Here is an 18,314-nt window from a genome sequence, read left to right on the forward strand (position 1 = left end):
CTAGAAGTGACATCCCACGATCCATCTGTTTCCCCAAGTCCATGTTAAATTTCTTTACATGTGGAACAATGAAAATGTTCACTGCTGAGCTCTGATTTTCTCACTTACTCCTCATATTGTCAGAAAAAGCTCCTCACCACCAAATTTCAGGAACCCATGGAAGGGTTTCGTTAAGGTGAAACATTGTCAGAAAGGCTGCTATACATTCAGGAAGAAGAGCTGAAATGAGCAGTACAGAGGCTTATCTTCCCTGCAGCTTAGAACAAACTTAGCAGCTCCTGGGTGTAAAATGTTTACTTACTTTTTAGTTGGCTGTAGTCCACAAGGGAAGAGCTCTAGGAAAATTCCCTTGAGCCAGTGAAGCTTTCTACGAGCTGGCAATGAGAGCTTACCGTCATTTACGGACATTTCACTGTGCCTACAACTTCTGGTAATCAAATGGGTGAGTCTGTGATATATTTAAAAAACAAACAAACCATAAAAAGTAAGCAAAGCAGACTCACATTTAAGGAAAGTTTTTCTCCAGAGTAGCAGCTGTAGCCTTTGCTTTGCTCCAGCACTTGCACTACCCTGCAATGTGCTGGATGTAGTCTGATCCTGACAATTTCAAAGTTACAGCAGCACCACCACATAAAAGCATAACCTTTGCCTGCAACTTGAGAGGAGCTTTTATGGTCTGTTCAATTGGCTCTTGTTCCCTTAAATATCCCAACTTTTGAGCTCAGTTAAACTGGTTGTCACCCATTTCCTGCACTTTGAAATTAAACAGTTAATTAATCCAGGTTAATAGTATTAGCAGGGTCTATTACAGTACTTAAGGTAATGACACACAGCTGTACTGTGCTTGTGCCAACACCCTGTCCAACAACCAGAGTTCCAGATGTAGACACCTCCCAGCTGCCCAAGTGCCAGCACTTTTACTGCTGAATGCTGTTCTGCACAAACATTTAGGTTAGAAAGCACAATTTTTAAATCCTAACAGGTCTTTTTTTTCCCCAGAAATAAGAGGTTCACTGAAAGAATAAATCCTTTTTTTTTTAAAAAAAAAAAGGTGGTTAACTTTGGACAGTTTTGTTTTATTTCTGAGGTATCAGTTGTAGTCAGTTCACTCAGGAATCTGTAATAATGTGGAGACACTAAAGAATCAGGACAATGCAGAAACAGCTGCCTGCTTATGTGAATCTGGTACTAGTACTTATTTTACCCTTTAAAAGTCTACTATCTTTTTTTTTCTGGATAGCTTGGTATTTTGTTAATAGCATAAAAATAGAACCACCGAATCATAACAAATGAGAAAAGCTTTTTGAATTTCCTGTACCCACCCTAGAGAAAAAGTAAGAACAGTTTTATTAGACTAAACAGTGCTGCCATGCAACACCACTGACATGCAGGAGGGGTAAATGAAGACAGACATTAACTGTGTATGAGATAATTTATTTTATTTATTCAATTCTCAACTTAATTTTGATGCTAGAAATTGGTCAAAGGCACTTCAAAGAAGGTATTTAAGAAACAAATCCTTATGGTGACCATTCCATTCACATCACCAACTTTTATCTGCCATGAGGAACACAACTACCTATAACTGCAAAGTGAAACATTCACAGATTTTAAGTGGAGCATACTGTCCAGCAGCAATATTCAATTCTTTTAGACTATTAATAACATTTGTGGAGTATTTTAAATACAATATGGTAAAACAAAGCAAATTACAGTTTTGGAGTTCCACAGAAGATTTCTTGACAGAAAAAGAACAAAACTGCCTTTCCCAGTGGTCCGGTACTGAGGGGTCAATCTTTACCTGTGCGTGCACTATCAGCATCAGTAGCAGGTACAGCAGAGAAATAACCCACACTTTTCTGTCATACAAAGGCAAAACATCTTGCCCAGATAACAAAGCATTTATAAGAGGTCTATCAGCTACTCACTGAAATTTATACTTCTGCAAGCATAACAGAACAAATGGCAACAGCTGAAGAAAAAGTGATTTTTAATATACACCCCCACCAAAGCAAAACAAAGAAAGTGTCCTTAAAGGCAAAAGTACTGTGAAAAGAGCTTCCACAAAATGGGAGATGGTATAAACATCACCAGTGTGTAACCTCTTAAATAACACAAATACAGACTGCAAAAATGAATTGGGAGTGAAAGAAGATTACAATTGGTCTATTTCTGCAAACAAGGATTGATACTCTCCTCTGATTAAGTCCAATGATCAGAAAGCAACTTCCTGCCACTCTCAGTCTCTCTGATGTGAAACCACTTAACACAATGTTAAAGTGTTATTCTGTCACACATGGGGACATTCCCACATCCACTGCCTAGTAATTTCAAGAAAATAGTTCAAAATTTTTAGATGGGTAATTTAATTCACAATGAAAGCTTTTAGGTTTTATAAAATTAAGAAACTAAACCACAGAGCAGTAACCTGCACAGCCTAAGTAAGTCCATGTCGCTGTGCTTCAGGAAGTCTCTGCATCTGAAATAGTCTCCTTGGGCTGCAAAAATTCTCAAACTCAATAAATACTTTCTCAAAGCACAAAGACCTGAGAGTGAAATAGCAGACTACTAATATTAGTGTAATATTGTATGTGAAAATTACACTAACCATTCACATTCCAACCTTGTCCACTGAGGCTTCTGAAGGCAGTGAGAAACCAATTATTCCAAAGGTATCAGCTCATGGTAATGGCAAAACAATTCAAAGAGAACAACAGGTTTCTGTTATAATCACAGAATGTAAAACCTGATACTTTTCTAGCTTGTCTGGAGAGAAAAAAAAATCGTTGCAGTGCTGTTATAAAGGCAAAAGAAATAGATTCATAGGCCTATGCACAAGGACACTTTAAAACAAAGAATGGACATTTGAAGAAAAGGCTATTTATTTCTCCGGACAGGCCAACCATTTATCACAAAGTATTATGTCCTTAGCCTTATTCCCTTCAGAAAGGGAACTTGCTCCTTTGCTTTTCTAGTCTCTCTGAGGTCCTGCACATTTTGTGGAAAGGGATATTCCTCCCCTACTCCGCCAAACCCACAAGCCTCAGCTGGGTAGCAGATAAGAACTAGAACTGCTGCTGAGAGAAGGCTTCATCCTGAGCTCAGCAGTGGTTGGTTTACCTTGTTACCCAGCAAACAACCTGTGTGGAGCTCAAACATCCTGCTTCCTCCTGTCCACCTGAGACTTATGCTGGATGAAACTGGAAAGCCAGAGACAGAATAGTCAGCACAGTAAGGAACGTGAAGAAGAAATGATTTTGCTTCACAGGACAGCACAGGGCAAACATACAACACAAATCTGCAGAAAACATGCAGGATTAGTTCTGCCTGTTGTGGTAGAAAATCTTTAAATCCCCAAGGATGAACTGAAGAAAGCAGAAATAAAGGAACCGTACAGTAGTTCAACAGATCTTCTACATGGGCTGAATTTACAAAGAGAATAGGTTGGGATATCAATTTCATTTTATAACTTCCTTAAGTATCCCTGAATATTTTAACCACTTGTTTGAACAATGCTATTGGAGTTATCAATTCCATATGGATTTCACAAAATGATTGGTTTGTGCTGCTTGTGGGATAAATATTTAGCTCACAGAAGGAAGCACTTTTTAGCATGTTAACACCCACCGTCCTCTGGACAAGCATCCCTCTGACTACAGCAAACTGGAGATTTTTCCTTTCTTAAACCAATGCAGTTATAATGTTCTACTTAAGACAATTAAGGTAAAATAAAGCTCGTGTCCCTATCAGTACTTCAGAAGCAGTGCTGCTCATAAAGACCAACAGATTTAACCCAGCAGGAACTATTCAACCAATACTTGATAGATGAAGTCAGCCTACGTTCAGGCAGAGAAGAAGATGTATGCAGCATTTCAACATCATGAGCTATTTCAGTAATTACCATCATGCTGCACAGCAATGGTCAGAAAGAAAGCCATGACTTTACTGTTGGACAACAGAAAGAACTCCAATCTGCACTAGAACTATCTTTGGAAAAAAAAATTTCCAGTACTTTATGGTAACATCATCTTCCAGGAACATCCTGAAGGACCAGCAGTAGTAAATAAGGCTGTCTGCTACCACTATATGCCCTTTTCAAAACAATGACTGGAGGTAATTAGGTTATGTCCAAATTCATCAATATGATGAAGATGAAAAATAACAAAAAGATGAAGAAACTCTTGTTCAAGTGTGGAATAAAAACACTCCATGTCACGCTTAATCCCATTTCCCATACTGCCATTCACTCAAATTGAAAAGGAGAAAAGCAGAAAGTTTTATATTAACTCTATAACACATACATTTGGCCTCTGAAAAAAAAAAAATCAGTAATTAAAACACCTATTTTGTCCCACCCAAGAAAGTGTTTCCAGTTAAAAGGCAGAGATACTTATGAAGTAGTGGAGAACGTTAATGCACTTTGAAAGATTCCTGCATTCAGGCTTGTTTACCTGAATAACTACGTACTTCAGCTTCAAAAACAGTGAAAAAAGGATCACTTAACACTTTGTACTGAAAAGGGTAACAAGAAGCAGATACAGAAATTTTTTTTAAGTGGAAGAAAAAAATGTTCAGAAACATGAAATTAAGTACTTCAACCAAACAAACAGGCTTTGGTGCAGTTTTAAAATAGGACATTTCTGTACCTGAAAATTTTAACCTCTAGTGAAAATTAAAATGGAAACAAACTAATTAAAATAGCGGGTGAAACCAAGCTGTTACAATGCTTCACTAAGATACTATTCTTCCTGGTTTATGTGGCAGGTGGGATGGGACTTCTATTTTCAAAAGCATCTACCTTATGCTGAGAAATGCTAAGATGAATGTTTATATCCATTTACCCAAAAGGATAAGTTAATAAAAGGGGGGGGAGGGGAAAGCCACAGGCAAATATGTAAGCAGTTTGCATCACCTCAGCAATTTAAACAACAGTAACCGTTTCTGAGTTTCTCTCCGGAAGAGTATTCCTCCCCAAAAACTTCATATTGTTTTGCACAATAGAAATTAAAACTTTATAAGTAATTCACAGCAGTGAATTCTGTTTCTGAAACAATTCAGATTAGTCTTGTGGGTGAAATTCTGCCACTCTGTTGTTAAGGCAAAGCAGATTGGAGACTCTAATTCTGTGTCTCTGCCTTACTTTTAGAACAAGGTACACAAAGTAACTTCAAGATGTTGAGAATACTTCAGAAAGCCATCCTGAAGAGTTTGACTGGGCAGCATCCAATTTCTAATATTAGAACTGACTTAATGGAAAGGAAATAGAGGAGAACAGAAAAAGGAACGGAAATATGGTACGATCATCTGTGGACTTGTCCACTATGGTTTTTATACAAATTCTTCCAGATATTACTGCGCCAGACAAACCTCCAATTTCACAGCTTCAGGGCCCCAAATCTTCATAAGCAGGGCTGCAAGGTCACACTATCCCAAGCAGTCAGAGCCAGCACCACTCTGTTGTACACAGGGTGACAAGAAGTGCTGCCAACTTGATTTTTGAAATAAGAATCTCCAGGAGTAATTTCATTCCACAAGCTTCATGCACAAGTTTGAGGAGACTCTTACTCATTGTACTGGCTTCTTTTTGGTTTGTTTTTCTCAAAGTCCAATTAGCTCTCAGAATTTTTTTGCTTTATCTTTTGATTATCCTCCAGTGCTTCATTTTTGCTCTGCTCTTCTGGATTCTTTGACAAATCAGGATTGTACCTATACAAATACCCATACGGACGAAGATGATAAATCAAATATTCCAAATGATACATAGTCACAGAGTCAACATAGTGGAATGAAATTGCTAGATCGGAGCAGCATCCAGGACCCTGAAACACAAAACAAAGCAAAGCCATCAGCAAGAATTGCAAAGCACGCCCTGGATTAAAGATCCAGGGAGAATTCAAAGAAATACTTGATTTAGTGGTAAGAAATTCACTACCATCAGTCATACATATACTTCAAAAGTTAATGTTAGGCAAGCAAAATGTACCAGACATATCTGCCAAGGTATCTTTCCAAAATAAAGCTGACAAAGTCTTTTGCTTCTGTGATCAAGCCAGTGAAAAACTAGCTACTCTCATTAATGTCAGAGGTTTTCTGCTTTTCCATATTTAATTTTTGATGGTGGTGTTTAAACAGCAGCAAGAAGCAGCAAGCAGGCCTAAATGAGTTACATTTTTATATGAAACAATACATGTCTGTTACTTATGTCAGCATCCAGACAGAATGTATAAGCAAATTGTGTGTGTACTTGCATCTCTGTGTGTTGACATATTATACAGTTTGGCAGCATTGTCAATATATAACTTCCTACTGATAGAAAGTTGTAACAAGTAATTGCAGAGTTTTGTTTTAAATGTCTTGATTTCACTGAGCTTATTAAGAGCTATAGGATCATTGTTAGCACATTGGTAACAACTTATATTTTATAGCTCAAATTTGAGAACACTTCTCCGGAGCATAGTTTTGGGGTTTCTTTTTTCAGCAGCTTTGACTGCAGAGCTACTAATACTTCAAATCCAACTGGAAGTAAGATTAAATATTTAAAACACAGAAGAGAACAATTGTTATGTAACTGTTGTTCTTTCAATACTTACTTGGTTGCATCAATATAGCTTGATTTTGATACCAGATGAAGTAGTCTCCATCCAAGCACAGGCAATTTCCATTATGAATTGGTTACAGATGGACCTGTCCACAGCTCAGCCACGCACTGCAGCCCTAGCTAAAGCTGCTGCCTCCTGACACACTAAATACAGCATCATACAGCTGGTTTAAGCTTCAGAGATGCTTTAGCTGCTGAATACAAGTATAAAAATAGATTGCTGCTTTACAAAGAAAAAAAAATCTACTGAAGAACCAGACTCTTTTATTCAGCTTTAATATGTAAAAAAATTCCAAATCCTGTTCTTGAATTCTTCCACCTAATGCTAATTCACACATCACATGCTCACACACATTATAAGATGCACTTGACAAAATGGATACCAGGTTCCTCAGGACTTACCTCAACAGCAGGATAGTAATTGTAATTCCAGTACCAGAATGTTTTCGGTAGGTATCCTCTGATTAAGTGATGTTCTGGAACAAATGGATGAAAAGTTTCTCTACCACTTGTATCCCTAGAATCTCCTGCTTCCACATTGAGGATCTCCATGCATTTTCCTAGAGCCAGATCTTCAATAGAGGAACTGTGAGTACATTTGTTCGTTTTAAATGCAGCAACAAATCTCTTCAGAGCTTCTTTGCTCAGAACATACCCTGCTCCTCCACTCATGTAGCCCTGCTTCACATAAGGCTTAAACCTTCTTCCAAAGTATATTGGTTGTTCAGGACTGTATTTTGAAAGAAGCCATCTCAAATTGTCCAATATAACATATGTATCATCGTCTGCTTTCATAAACCAATCAGCATCATCAAAATAATGGTCATATACATATTGAAAAGCTTTAATAGTCTTCCAGTACAGTTGGTCCCTGCCTTCTTTGGTTTCTAGGCCCACAGTTGGGAAGTCTTTATTTTCCTCAGAGCTCATAAAAAGTACTTTATTACAGCGCTGGGCCCAAGTGGCCTTAACATGCTTGGCTTTCTTTTCCAGATTTTGAGGTCCAGTCATGACCCAACACAGTATTTTCACCTTGTGATACAGTCCTTCTGCAATGTTTTTATCCTCATCTAAAAAAAAGAGGAAAGTTGTAAAACCATATTAGACGTGATCATCAAACAAACCAACAGCAATCTCCCCCCTCCTCAAATATTCAGCTTCTAGATCAGAAAAAACATAGAGACAGAGAAGAGGCTTTTGCTTCCAAATGTACCAGTTAATAAACTCCACGCTAGATTCTGGAAGGAAACAAACAAGACTCTCAAAAATTAAGATTCCTAAAGATATTTCAACTTCACAAGATAAAGGAGAGCATAAGAGTCATATCAAAATGGGTGTCTGTTCAGAGAAGTGTGGCTTTAGCAAACCCTGATTTGTACATAAAAACTGCTCAGAGCCAACCTCTTTATGGTCCTGGAAGACTAATAAAAATTTAAAAACAGAATATTTTTGCCATTCAAAATGAACACACCTAAATCATTACAACACAGAAAGGCAAAAAAGCTAAGCTTTTTAATATAAAAGCTAAGCTTATAAAAGCTAGTAAGTTCTCACGTTAACTAACAAAACCTAATGAATATTTCTAAAATAGCAAAATATGTTTTAAGAATAAAGCCAATGGTAAACCAGAAATAATTTAACAGATTAAGTAATTTAGGTTACTATGAAACTACTATTATTGTTGATAACATGTTTTTATTTCCAGCAATCCAGAATAAACACAGTTATCTGAAGTGTGAAACAATGTTTTTCAAGCTACCAAAGTATTCATTGCTTTCAAAGAAACATTTTCATTTGATACATACAGAAAGATTCTAACTCACATAAAAGAATGTTTCATGGACACCGAAATCTGCATAACTGGTACTAAAATACACTTGCTTACACTTTATGCAACTATAGATAAGATTGCTCTGTAACACTGTTCTACAATTACATATGAAACACTCACACACTCATCTTACAAAGTTTGGAGTTTAAATATGTCTAAATAACAAATTACTTACTAACATTTTCAGCAAATGCATTGCAGTCCACTTTTTCTCATCCAAGCTGTCCCTACTCAAACACTCTCTGTATTTGGGATTTGAAATGAACTCATTTAATGAAATATATCAAGTGTAAAAGTATTCCTGAAGTATCTGAAGTGTCTACCTTCTCTGGAAAAATAAAAATAATCAGAGTGCAAGAGAATTTCTCTGACTTTGACTGCAAACAGCAATCTGTGCCTGGACTGCTGCATAATCAGCTTGGCAAATCATGCCCACAGTGACCCCCTTTGCCCCCCCTGCTCCAATTCTGTGTTTTACTAATTGTACCAAAAAGGAATTCTTTAAAATTTCATTTTAGCTTTATCTTAGAGGCTAGATCAAAAGTTAGATGTCCAAAATTAGCTTCTTAAGGGTAAAAAAGCAATGCAGCCACATCTACAATGCTAGCAAAGATATCTGCTTAGCAAAACTGCCATTTGGTGTGAATAGTTCATTTGAGAAGTCCCTGCTCCAAACAAGTCTATACATAGAAGTTTGACAAACAGTTGAACTCTAAGGAAAAAAACCCAACACTACTGCAATAAAAATATATTGTAACAAAATCAATAATCAATACTGTAATAAAATCAATACTGTAATAAAAATGTAAACAAAGAAAACTACTATTCAGGAGACCTTAGGAGAAAAAAGTTATTTAGATGTAACCTGAACATGGGGAAACTGAACGAAAATTATTCATATAAATTCTTGGCAGTGAAGAAGCAATGTTTTGCAATGCATGAAAAGGGAGGGCATTTGCTAATCAGCCAGGTGTAACAAAATACCTTTATGCTGTCCAGCATCTGCATTGAAATTCATTTGTCCTTGCAGCTGATTGTTGTCAGTATCTGCTGAGTGTTGACCATGTGGATCATTGTGAAGAACATGAGGCTGGATCTTAACCTGTTCTTCTAGTACAATGCTAAACAGAAGATAGCAGACGAAAAATCCTATTGCTGAGCCAAAAGTGAAGGTTAGAAGGTTCATCAAAGACTTAGAAGAGGCCATCTCCTGAAGGTGAGATGCTGTCAAAACCAAGTGAAAAATACATTAGACTTAACATAGAAATCAAATCCAAAACTATAGGAAAAAATCAAGGACTAAATTTCTGCAAGCAGAACTCAGTCCTAGCTGTTTCAGCTCCCTTAGGCTTGCACAGAAATTTAAGTACAAGAGAATGCAAGTATCAATATAAAATTCTACATCCATTGATAGTAGCTGTACATAAAAAACCCTATTAATTATATTTATACAACATTTAAACAAGATTGTACACACTGAATTGCAGTAGCTTTATAAACTGTAATATACGTACACTTTTTTAATCTCTTCAGCCTACAAAACTGCACTTTAAAACGTAATACCTAAGTCTTTCATGAAGCTAAAAGATGATGATCAGTGGCAATCTACAGGTCAAGATACAACATGGTCACAACATGTTCTTAAAACTCCAGCCAAATGTATATTACAGGAATTCTTAGCATATGTCAATCACAAGCAGATTTGGAAGAGTTATAAAAGCAAATCTACTCCCAAAATAGGGCAGTTGTCCTTACACTATTAGGAATTACTGAGGATTGACTTTCAGAAGAAAGAGTAGCACAACATCTGAATTTTCATATAGAAACACTCATTTTTCAAAGGAAGAGAAGGAGAAAGTACATCAGCCTTGAATCCTCTTCTACACTTCAAAAATTTTGTATTCCAGTAATAAAAACACCCCTTCATATCAGCCACACCCTTGCTCCTCAAAAACTAAAGGACTTGGCTGACATTTTTATTAAACCAGATCAGCAGCTATGCCTGCATAAAGGGATTTTTTTTTAATGCATCAAAAAGGAGTGTGAATTTTAATTTATTTAACACTTGAAAAGCAATTTCAGGTTGTAGAGGGTTTTTCATCTTAGGAAAGAGTTGAGCTATTTTCTAATAACTCATGACTAAACTACAAAAACATTGACTATTAAGTACACACTGAATTCAAGCCAGAGCCTTACAAACAAGTCAATGATGTTCCATCCATTAGGATCATTATTAATGACAGTGGGCAGAAGCCAATTTAGCTCATGAGGGAGCCCAAAAAAGAAAATTATGGACTGCACAGAGCATCGATGAAAACCATCGATCAGAGAGGAGCTGCAGCCACCAAAACAACTCATTTAGCCTGCATCCCCTCCTCTCACTGCCTGGGAAGTGTATTGGAAACAGGCTGTCCCCAGGCAAGCTGCATGAATCACTGTGCAGCAACATACACTCCAAATTCCAGCTTTCTGTCTGTTCTTCCACTCCCCTGATGGGAAAGCAAAGGATGAAGCCATGTGTGCATGTTGTAAGGTTGGCACTTTCAAAAATCCACCAGATTTACTGTACACGTGCAGATGAAGACCATGTAAGAGTGAAGCAGCTCTCACATGTGGTAATGCTTTTCTTTCCACACTGCTAGAAAAAGGAAAGAAAATTGAAAACATAACTCGAAGCACAAAATAAAAATCAAGAAATGTACAGGGTATATAAAACTTAAATGATTATAACTGTGGTTGATAAGGAGCTGTAGTAATACTTTAACATGAACAAGCACATTATAAAAATTTTTAATTGCACATTGTCTTCCCTCAATTCACTACTACATCTTGATAGAAGCAAGCGATTACCTTTAGACATCACATCACAAAGTAAAAACTGACTGTATTATCATTTGTGACCCAGGCCTTGAAAAAATTACTTGATTTCCAGCTTTATTTCTATTGCCTTTTACACCACTAAATTGAGAAGAAAACATGAGTATTTTGATCAGGTGCCAAAAAAAAAAAAAAAAAAAAAAAAAAGAAGGCAAAATTCCCAAACTCTTAGTCAAAAAGCCCATGCATAAAAGCAGCCTGTGACAATGCAAAGGATCTGCTGTACTTAGATTATTTTTTTTGGTTTTGCTTTCCCCATTATCACCACAAATCTCCCCAAAATTTGCAATACACATAGGGAGATGGCCAAAATAAAACAATGCCTTCTTTTGGTATATTCAAAGTGGGGAAATACACAAACCCATGCATGCCCACAGTGTAGCTACACCACCTTCTAGAAGAAAAGTCTCCACTGTTCTACTTTTCAATATTAGGAGTCTCTCTGCCATACAATTTCAGTTATCTGCTCTAAAAGCTGTTAAAATTACTCTTGCTTGGAGAGAAGAAAATGAAAATAACTTGAAAATAATTGCTGCTCATTTAACTATGAAATTATACACAACTGAATTCTATGGAAAAAAATGAAATGTGCTGGAAATGCTGAAAAATGAAAAAAATGCATTCATCACATTGGAAATCAGAAGCTGATTTGGCAGTACTTCACACACAAAGAGGATTTCTCAGGTAGTAGCTGTACTTCATATTTGATAAAAAATGCCTCTAGTTACAGTTTCAATCTAAAATAATCTGCTTATCATTCTATCAATTTTATACCAACAGAATGGGTCACTATAAACATGTATGGGTGTATATCCACATGTTTGTAAACTCCAACAGTAACAGGAGAGAAATTTTCATTTTTTATGATATCTTGATACTGCACATAAATTGAGTCTTTTAACTTGACAGCAAAAATAACTGAATACTACAGCATTACATTAGAAGAACCAGAAAATGCCTAAAAGGAAGGTCAGTTGTCAGATGATAAACATCCCCACTCCTTCCTGATATTCTTTCTTACACACAGATTTATTCAGGGGGAAGACACGCAAAACATTTAAGGTTGAGGCTCTGAGCAACCTGATCTAATGAAAGTTGTCCCTGCTCATGGCATGAAGTTGGACTTTAAAAGGGGCTGGATGATCTTTAAAGATCCCTTCCAACTCAAATAATTTTGTGATGCTACAAGTCTATGACATCCAGAGAAGGAAAAGGTAAGCACAAAACCTACCAGGTCACTAAAACATCCCCGCTTTTATTCACATCTTTATTTTTACTTGACTTAAAAACATACTGTTCAAAAAAATCACCTACAATAAAAGGCTAGGTTTGAATTTAATTTATGCTCCACTGCTCTATCATGGAAGCTTAAACAAATACAGATATTTAGATATTCATGTAGGTAGCCCTATTCACATCAATCAAACCAACAAATGTTTTCAAACTCTATCACAACGTAAAAGTCATTGAAGATTTGGTTCTAAATTTAAGTTTCTTGAGTCAACAATTTCTACATCTTCAAGCTTACAGAAAAACTAATTTTCCTGTGTTAGGGGCTGCTGAACCTGGCAGCCCACTGACAACAAGGCGGCTGCAACTCCATGTGCCCAGATCCAGCCAGGCTGAGGATGTATTCCCACAGCAGCGCATGCAAAGATGCACATACACGCGGCTGACCATACAGATCAGCACAGACGAAAACAAGTGTTCATGCAGACACAAACATGGCCTGGCTTTATGCTACTCCTCTGCCTAGCTGCCCAGGAAAAAGGTCTGCTAGTGGGGAATATACACATACAACGTGGATCCCTCTGTATCTGGTCTCAGACCCTCAACCTGTTCAGGAACCAATCCTGAATCCTCAGACTCCCCAGAGCCCTGCTCCGTTGTCAAACTGATGACCCTCTGATCTCACTAGTACCTGTCCCACACTTACAGCCGCATCAAAGCCTGGCTCCCAAGCCTCTTAATCCTCCTCACTGGCTAACCCTGTGTCATACTCACGAGCAACCATACACTGGCATCCTTACCAAGACTGTACTCACGCACTCCAATCTCCCCAGTTACGGGCACTGCAGACACGCAAGCCTCTGCACCTCACAGTCCCACTCCAGCTGCTGGAAATTTAGGCCCCTCACTCACTCCAGTCCCTCCAGTTGCTGGCATACCATACACAGAGGTCCCTACAACTTACTGTGCATCTCCAGTCGCTGGCACTCAGTATGCACACGAGAATAGGGTACAGAGTCCTCTCGCCCAGCAAAGCAGCTAGAAAGGCACCTTAATGAGAAAAGAGGACAGGTTGTGGCAATCTGGCCCAGGACACAGCCAAACAGACTGACCAGCCACTTGTTTCTAACTGACCAGGTCCTTTATCTCATCCTTTTGTTTTCCTATACTTGTTCCTCCTCAAACCACTTTCCTTTAGCCCCTCCCAGGAGGGCCCCATAATTTTGTACATCACAAAGCATCACAAGATGCTTTTCTCTTGCATCCCATATGACCCATATTTTCTGGGCAGTTAGCTCCCTCGATCTTGTGAGCTGTTCCAGACATCCCTCCTGGAGACTTCTTCTCTTGCTGCATATGTCACACCTGGGCAATGGGGCTGGTGGCTCCCCAGTGACACAACCAGGGGCTGACTCCTCTGATAAGACTGTGCCTCTGTGCATCCTGCTGGTGAACCTCTGAAGCCCCTTTTGGTGAGGGGCTTGGAATACAAGCCCTATGAGGAACGACTGAGGGAGCTGGGGCTGTTTAGCCTGGAGAAAAGGAGACTCAGAGGTGACCTTATCATTCTCTACAACTGAAAGGTGGCTGTAGTCAGGTGGAGGTTGGTCTCTTTCTCCAGGCAGCAACTGACAGAACAAGAGGACACAGTACCAAGCTGAAACAAGGGAAATATAGGTTGGATATTAGGAAAAAGTTTTTTTACAGACACAGTAATAAAGTACTGGAATGGTCTGCCTGGGGAGGTGGCGGAGTCACCATCCCTGGATGTGTTCAAAAAAAGACTGGATGTGGCACTTGGTGCCATGGTTTAGTTGAGGTGTTAGGGCTGGGTTGGACTCGACGATCTTGAAGGTTTCTTCCAACCTAATGATTCTGTGTGTGATTCTCTGTGTGAACACATTAATTTAAATTACTGCTCTCACCCTGCTGTTCCAATGAAGGCTTTAAGGTCACTTCCACAAGCCAATGGGAATTTAGGGAAAAAATATGCAATATGTATATATGGCAAGAATTTGGCCCCACCGCCAAAAGAAAACAACCCAACCACTTTTAAAATTAATACTTTTACACAAATTTGGGCAAACTTGGGCCATGTACAGAAACACATTAAACAAAATACCAAGCAAACAAACAGAAATACCCCAACCTCAAAACAACATAACAATGAAAAAAAAACCAACAAAACACCCCCCACAACTATCAAGTCTGGGATTTTGAAATTTGCACAATGTAGAACATAACATAACTCTAATTTTAAACATGTTTATCCTGCTATCATTCCATAATCACTTTATGATTCGATAAAGTTAAACCCACGTAAAGAGCTGATTCTTTCTTGTACCTCTTACTTAGGAATCAAGGGGGAAGCTCTGAGGCCCCGTGATGAAACAACGTAAATGTCCTTTGAGAGTTGCACAATTAGCAATGAAATTCATCTGTACCACCATGTCCTAAACAGTCAAGCAACACATCAGAATAATTCAACCAGAATGCAGAAAAAACGCCGTCAGCTGTGCAAACAGGCCTTCTGCTCCTTAAGTCATATTTATTGCTAGTTGCTCTGTATATTTATATGCCTCTGAAATGCAGCTATATGCACAAGTTGTGCATATATGCACATTTGCTAATGTTGCCTGCATCTAGGGTTTCTGTGAGCTTCTGCAGTTTCCTATCGACTAAGCACAGACTGTATCTTTCCACTTTAAATATCTAATAGCGTAAGCATTTCTTTCAAAATAATTCCTGCTTGTTCTACCGGAAAATACAAACCATCAAAGCAAGGTACTTCGGTACAGGCCAACAACCGCACTGAAACGAGACGTGTAACAATCCACAGTACCGGTGAGCTGGAAAGGAGATTTGGCCTCTCCTTCCTCATTCCAAAAGCTGACACCGTCTTACGGCAACAAGTGCCCGTGCCCGAAGCACGGCTCGCCAGACCTCTCCCGAGCGAGCCCTCGCTACCGACGTCCGCCCAGGAAGTCCCCGCTGCGGGGGCGGGAGCAGCGACTGCCGGCTCCCCGGGCACCTTGCTCCCTCCGCTGGGCTCCCAGGGACTCGCGCTCTTCCAAGGAGACCCCCGCTCTGGCGCCTCGCCTTCCCAGGCGTGCAGCCGGGCACCTGCTGTCCCCGCAGCCGCGGGCACCCTTCTCGCCGCCGGGGTGACACGCAGCGCCCCGGCCGCCCCCTTCCGCCCCGTCCCCGCGGAGAGGAGGCACCCTCGGCGCCTTCTCCCGCGTCGCCCCCGCGGACAGGACGCTGCCCCCCCGAGGCCCGACCCCGCCGCCCGGGCCCGGCCGGGCCCCCCTCACCTCTCGGGCCGGCGGGGCCCCGGTGCGCGCTCAGCCGCGCGACAGCGCGCGGGCACACGCTGGCCGCGCGCAGGGCAGGCTCCGGCGCCCGCCGGCCCGCGCCGCCGCCGGCCCCATCGCGCGGCCGCCCCGCGCCGCGCCGCGCCGCGCCGCGCACCACCCCGGGGCGGGCCGGGAGCGCCGCCGCCCCGCCCCGCCGCCCGCTCAATGGCCGGCGAGCGGGCCGGGGGCGGGGCCCTTCCGGCACCCGCGGGGTTAACCCTGTTCCCGCCGCGGCGGCGGCTCCGCCGCGTGGCAGCGCGCGCGTCCGCTGCGCTCCCTCCGCTCCTGGCGCGGGAGAAGCGCGGCGCTCTCGCCCGCCCCGTCCCCCCTGCGCGGCGCGGTCACGGGAACCCGCCCCTTCCTCCCCATCCGCTGGCAGCGCGGCCACGTCGCCGGGCCGGGCCGGGCCGCGAGCGGCGCCCGAGCCTCCCGGCGTGCGGCGGCGGGCGAGGGCGGGCGCCCCAGGCCGAAGCCGCAGCGGGAGAGCGGTGGCCGGGCTGCCTGCCGCGCACGGTGGCTCGGCCCGGACTTCCAGGGGTGCGGGGCAAAAAATGTCCCGGGGGGAAGGGGGGGGCGCGGGAGGGACTGAAGAGCGCAGAGCGGTAGCTCCCCGGAGGTTCCAGCAGTCGGTAAGCGGCGCGGCGCCCCGGCGGCACGACCAGCGGGGAAATGCCCCGGGCAGCGCTGTCCACCCGCCCTTCCACCGCGTTACCTCGCTGTCGCCTGCCTGGTCCTGCCTGGAAGCGGCAGTGCCGGGAGCTCAGGCCGGGCTGCGGAGCTCCTCTGCGCTCCAGTCCCTCATTTCCCTCACTTCAGCCTGTCTGGAGCGCTGCTCTTCCAAAATACCATTAGGCAACTGCAAGGGATGTTGCTAGGATACCGAGCCCTCTGCAATCGCTTCTCATCTCCCTGTGCTAAAGCTGCCTACCTTTCCAACAGCTCTTGACGTTCATCTGTTGGTGATTTCCTTAGGAAAAAAGCATATTAAATAAGAGGAATTGTAGATTTGGAAGGTATTTTTCATTTCACTGTAACTGAAAAATATCGTTTTGCCAGCACTGGGTAGAAAATGGAGCTCTGCAGTTCATAGAGGGTTTGTGGTGTGGTTGGGGGGGGGGGGGGGTCGTGTGTGTGTTTTTAAGCACTGGGTGTAGGTACGTGCAGAGAAGAACTGGTCCATGCTGAGGGCCACTAGTGTTTCTGTAAATGGAGGTCACTGCACACACTCTTCTTGATTTTCCCTCTCTCCTTCTCCTTCCTCCAGCCTGTCCATGGGTTCAGTCCAAACCATAGGTTTCTCTCATCATAGCTGTAGATCTGTGTATTTTCCTTCTGTCTCCCCTCTCTCCAAAACAATTACCTCAGAGGTGTGCCCTTTCATTTCCATTTTCATGTCTGTTTTTACTTCTTTGGATGATGGATCTTACAGAATCACAGAAGCATTTAAGTTAGAAAAGACCTCCAAGATCACTGAGTCTGACCTATGATCAAACATCGCCTTGTCAACAAGACCACGGCACTAAGTGCAACGTTCAGTCATTTCTTGAACACCTCCAGTGTCAATTACTCCATACCTCCCTGGGCAGTCCATTCCAATGTTTAACAACCCTTTCCATGAAGAAACTCTGCCTGATGTCCAACCTGAACCTCCCCATGTGCAGCTCGAGGCCACTTCCTCTTGTCCTGTCCCTGGCTGCCTGGGTGAAGAGCACGGCCCTCCACTGGCTTCAACCTCCTTTCAGGCAGCTGTAGAGTGATAAGGTCTCCCCTGAGCCTCTTTTTTTCTTCAGGCTAGACACCCCCAGCTCTCTCTGCTGCTCCTCATATGATTTTTTCCAGACTGTTCATCAGCTCCATTGGTCTTTTCTGGACACGCTCCAGCACCTCAATGTCTTTCCTGAAGTAAGGGACCCACAGCTGGACCCAGCACTTGAAGTGTGGCCATCAGGAGATGCTGAGTGTAACAATTTAGGAAGCCCCCAAGTCTCACATTACTCTGGCTCATAGTTTCTCATTTCTGCCCTATCCCACTCTGCTACCCTCTTTAAATAAAAATTACAAACAACTTGGTGAACAGTATCTTCTTGAACTAGTTTCATCAGAAGAAAGGGTAGGCTTCTTGTAGGGCAGAAGTTTGATTTGCATTAAAAAAATCTACAATAAACAATAACAAAGACAATGGAAATTGCAAAGTAAAACAAACAAACAAAAGAGTCTGTGTTTATCTTCTTGTTTCCCTTTTTTCCACCCCCACAAAATTTGGATAGAATTACTGCCTATCCCATGTCCAATGCACGCTTTAAATTTCTAGAATAGATTAAACAAAGTTTTCAAACTGCTTTATATTACAGATAATGCAGCATGTCTGAGTTGAATACAAGACTTCAGTTTTGTCTGGTGAACTTTAAAGCCTGGCCTTGCA

At 41.6% G+C, this 18,314-nt stretch overlaps 1 protein-coding gene across 4 annotated transcripts; it reads right to left on the reverse strand.

The window, feature by feature from the left end:
* Window positions 1–1,425: 1,425 nt before the first annotated feature.
* Window positions 1,426–15,904, reverse strand: C1GALT1 (core 1 synthase, glycoprotein-N-acetylgalactosamine 3-beta-galactosyltransferase 1). Of its 4 annotated transcripts, none has more exons than XM_066196990.1 (5): window positions 15,851–15,903; window positions 13,501–13,586; window positions 9,414–9,653; window positions 7,001–7,668; window positions 1,426–5,819 (listed from the first exon to the last, which is right to left on the reverse strand). In XM_066196990.1, exons 2-5 carry the CDS (start codon window positions 13,505–13,507, stop codon window positions 5,610–5,612), a joined length of 1,125 nt encoding a protein of 374 aa, XP_066053087.1. In that variant the 5' UTR covers window positions 13,508–13,586; window positions 15,851–15,903; the 3' UTR covers window positions 1,426–5,609. The 4 variants fall into 4 exon arrangements, with proteins under 4 accessions (XP_066053087.1, XP_066053076.1, XP_066053095.1 ...); XM_066196979.1 differs by lacking the exon at window positions 15,851–15,903 and adding an exon at window positions 14,096–14,154; XM_066196998.1 differs by lacking the exon at window positions 13,501–13,586 and having other exon boundaries at window positions 15,851–15,904.
* Between the last annotated feature and the right edge of the window lie 2,410 nt (window positions 15,905–18,314).

Source organism: Chamaea fasciata, unplaced genomic scaffold, assembly GCF_029207755.1.
Source record: "Chamaea fasciata isolate MVZ Bird 193981 ecotype frontalis unplaced genomic scaffold, bChaFas1.0.hap1 SCAF_1, whole genome shotgun sequence".
Taxonomy (NCBI): domain Eukaryota; kingdom Metazoa; phylum Chordata; class Aves; order Passeriformes; family Sylviidae; genus Chamaea; species Chamaea fasciata.

What these genes read in the sequence shown, in the direction of transcription:
- C1GALT1 (XM_066197008.1), bottom strand. Translation starts at nt 15,417, where the DNA reads ATGAGGAAGGAGAGGCCAAATCTCCTTTCCAGCTCACCGGTACTGTGG. An exon ending in CGAAGTACCTTGCTTTGATG is followed by an intron (nt 9,654 to 15,308) that starts GTTTGTATTTTC and finishes TGGTTTTGACAG; the next exon opens with CATCTCACCTTCAGGAGATG. An exon ending in AGATGCTGGACAGCATAAAG is followed by an intron (nt 7,669 to 9,413) that starts GTATTTTGTTAC and finishes TCTTTTTTTTAG; the next exon opens with ATGAGGATAAAAACATTGCA.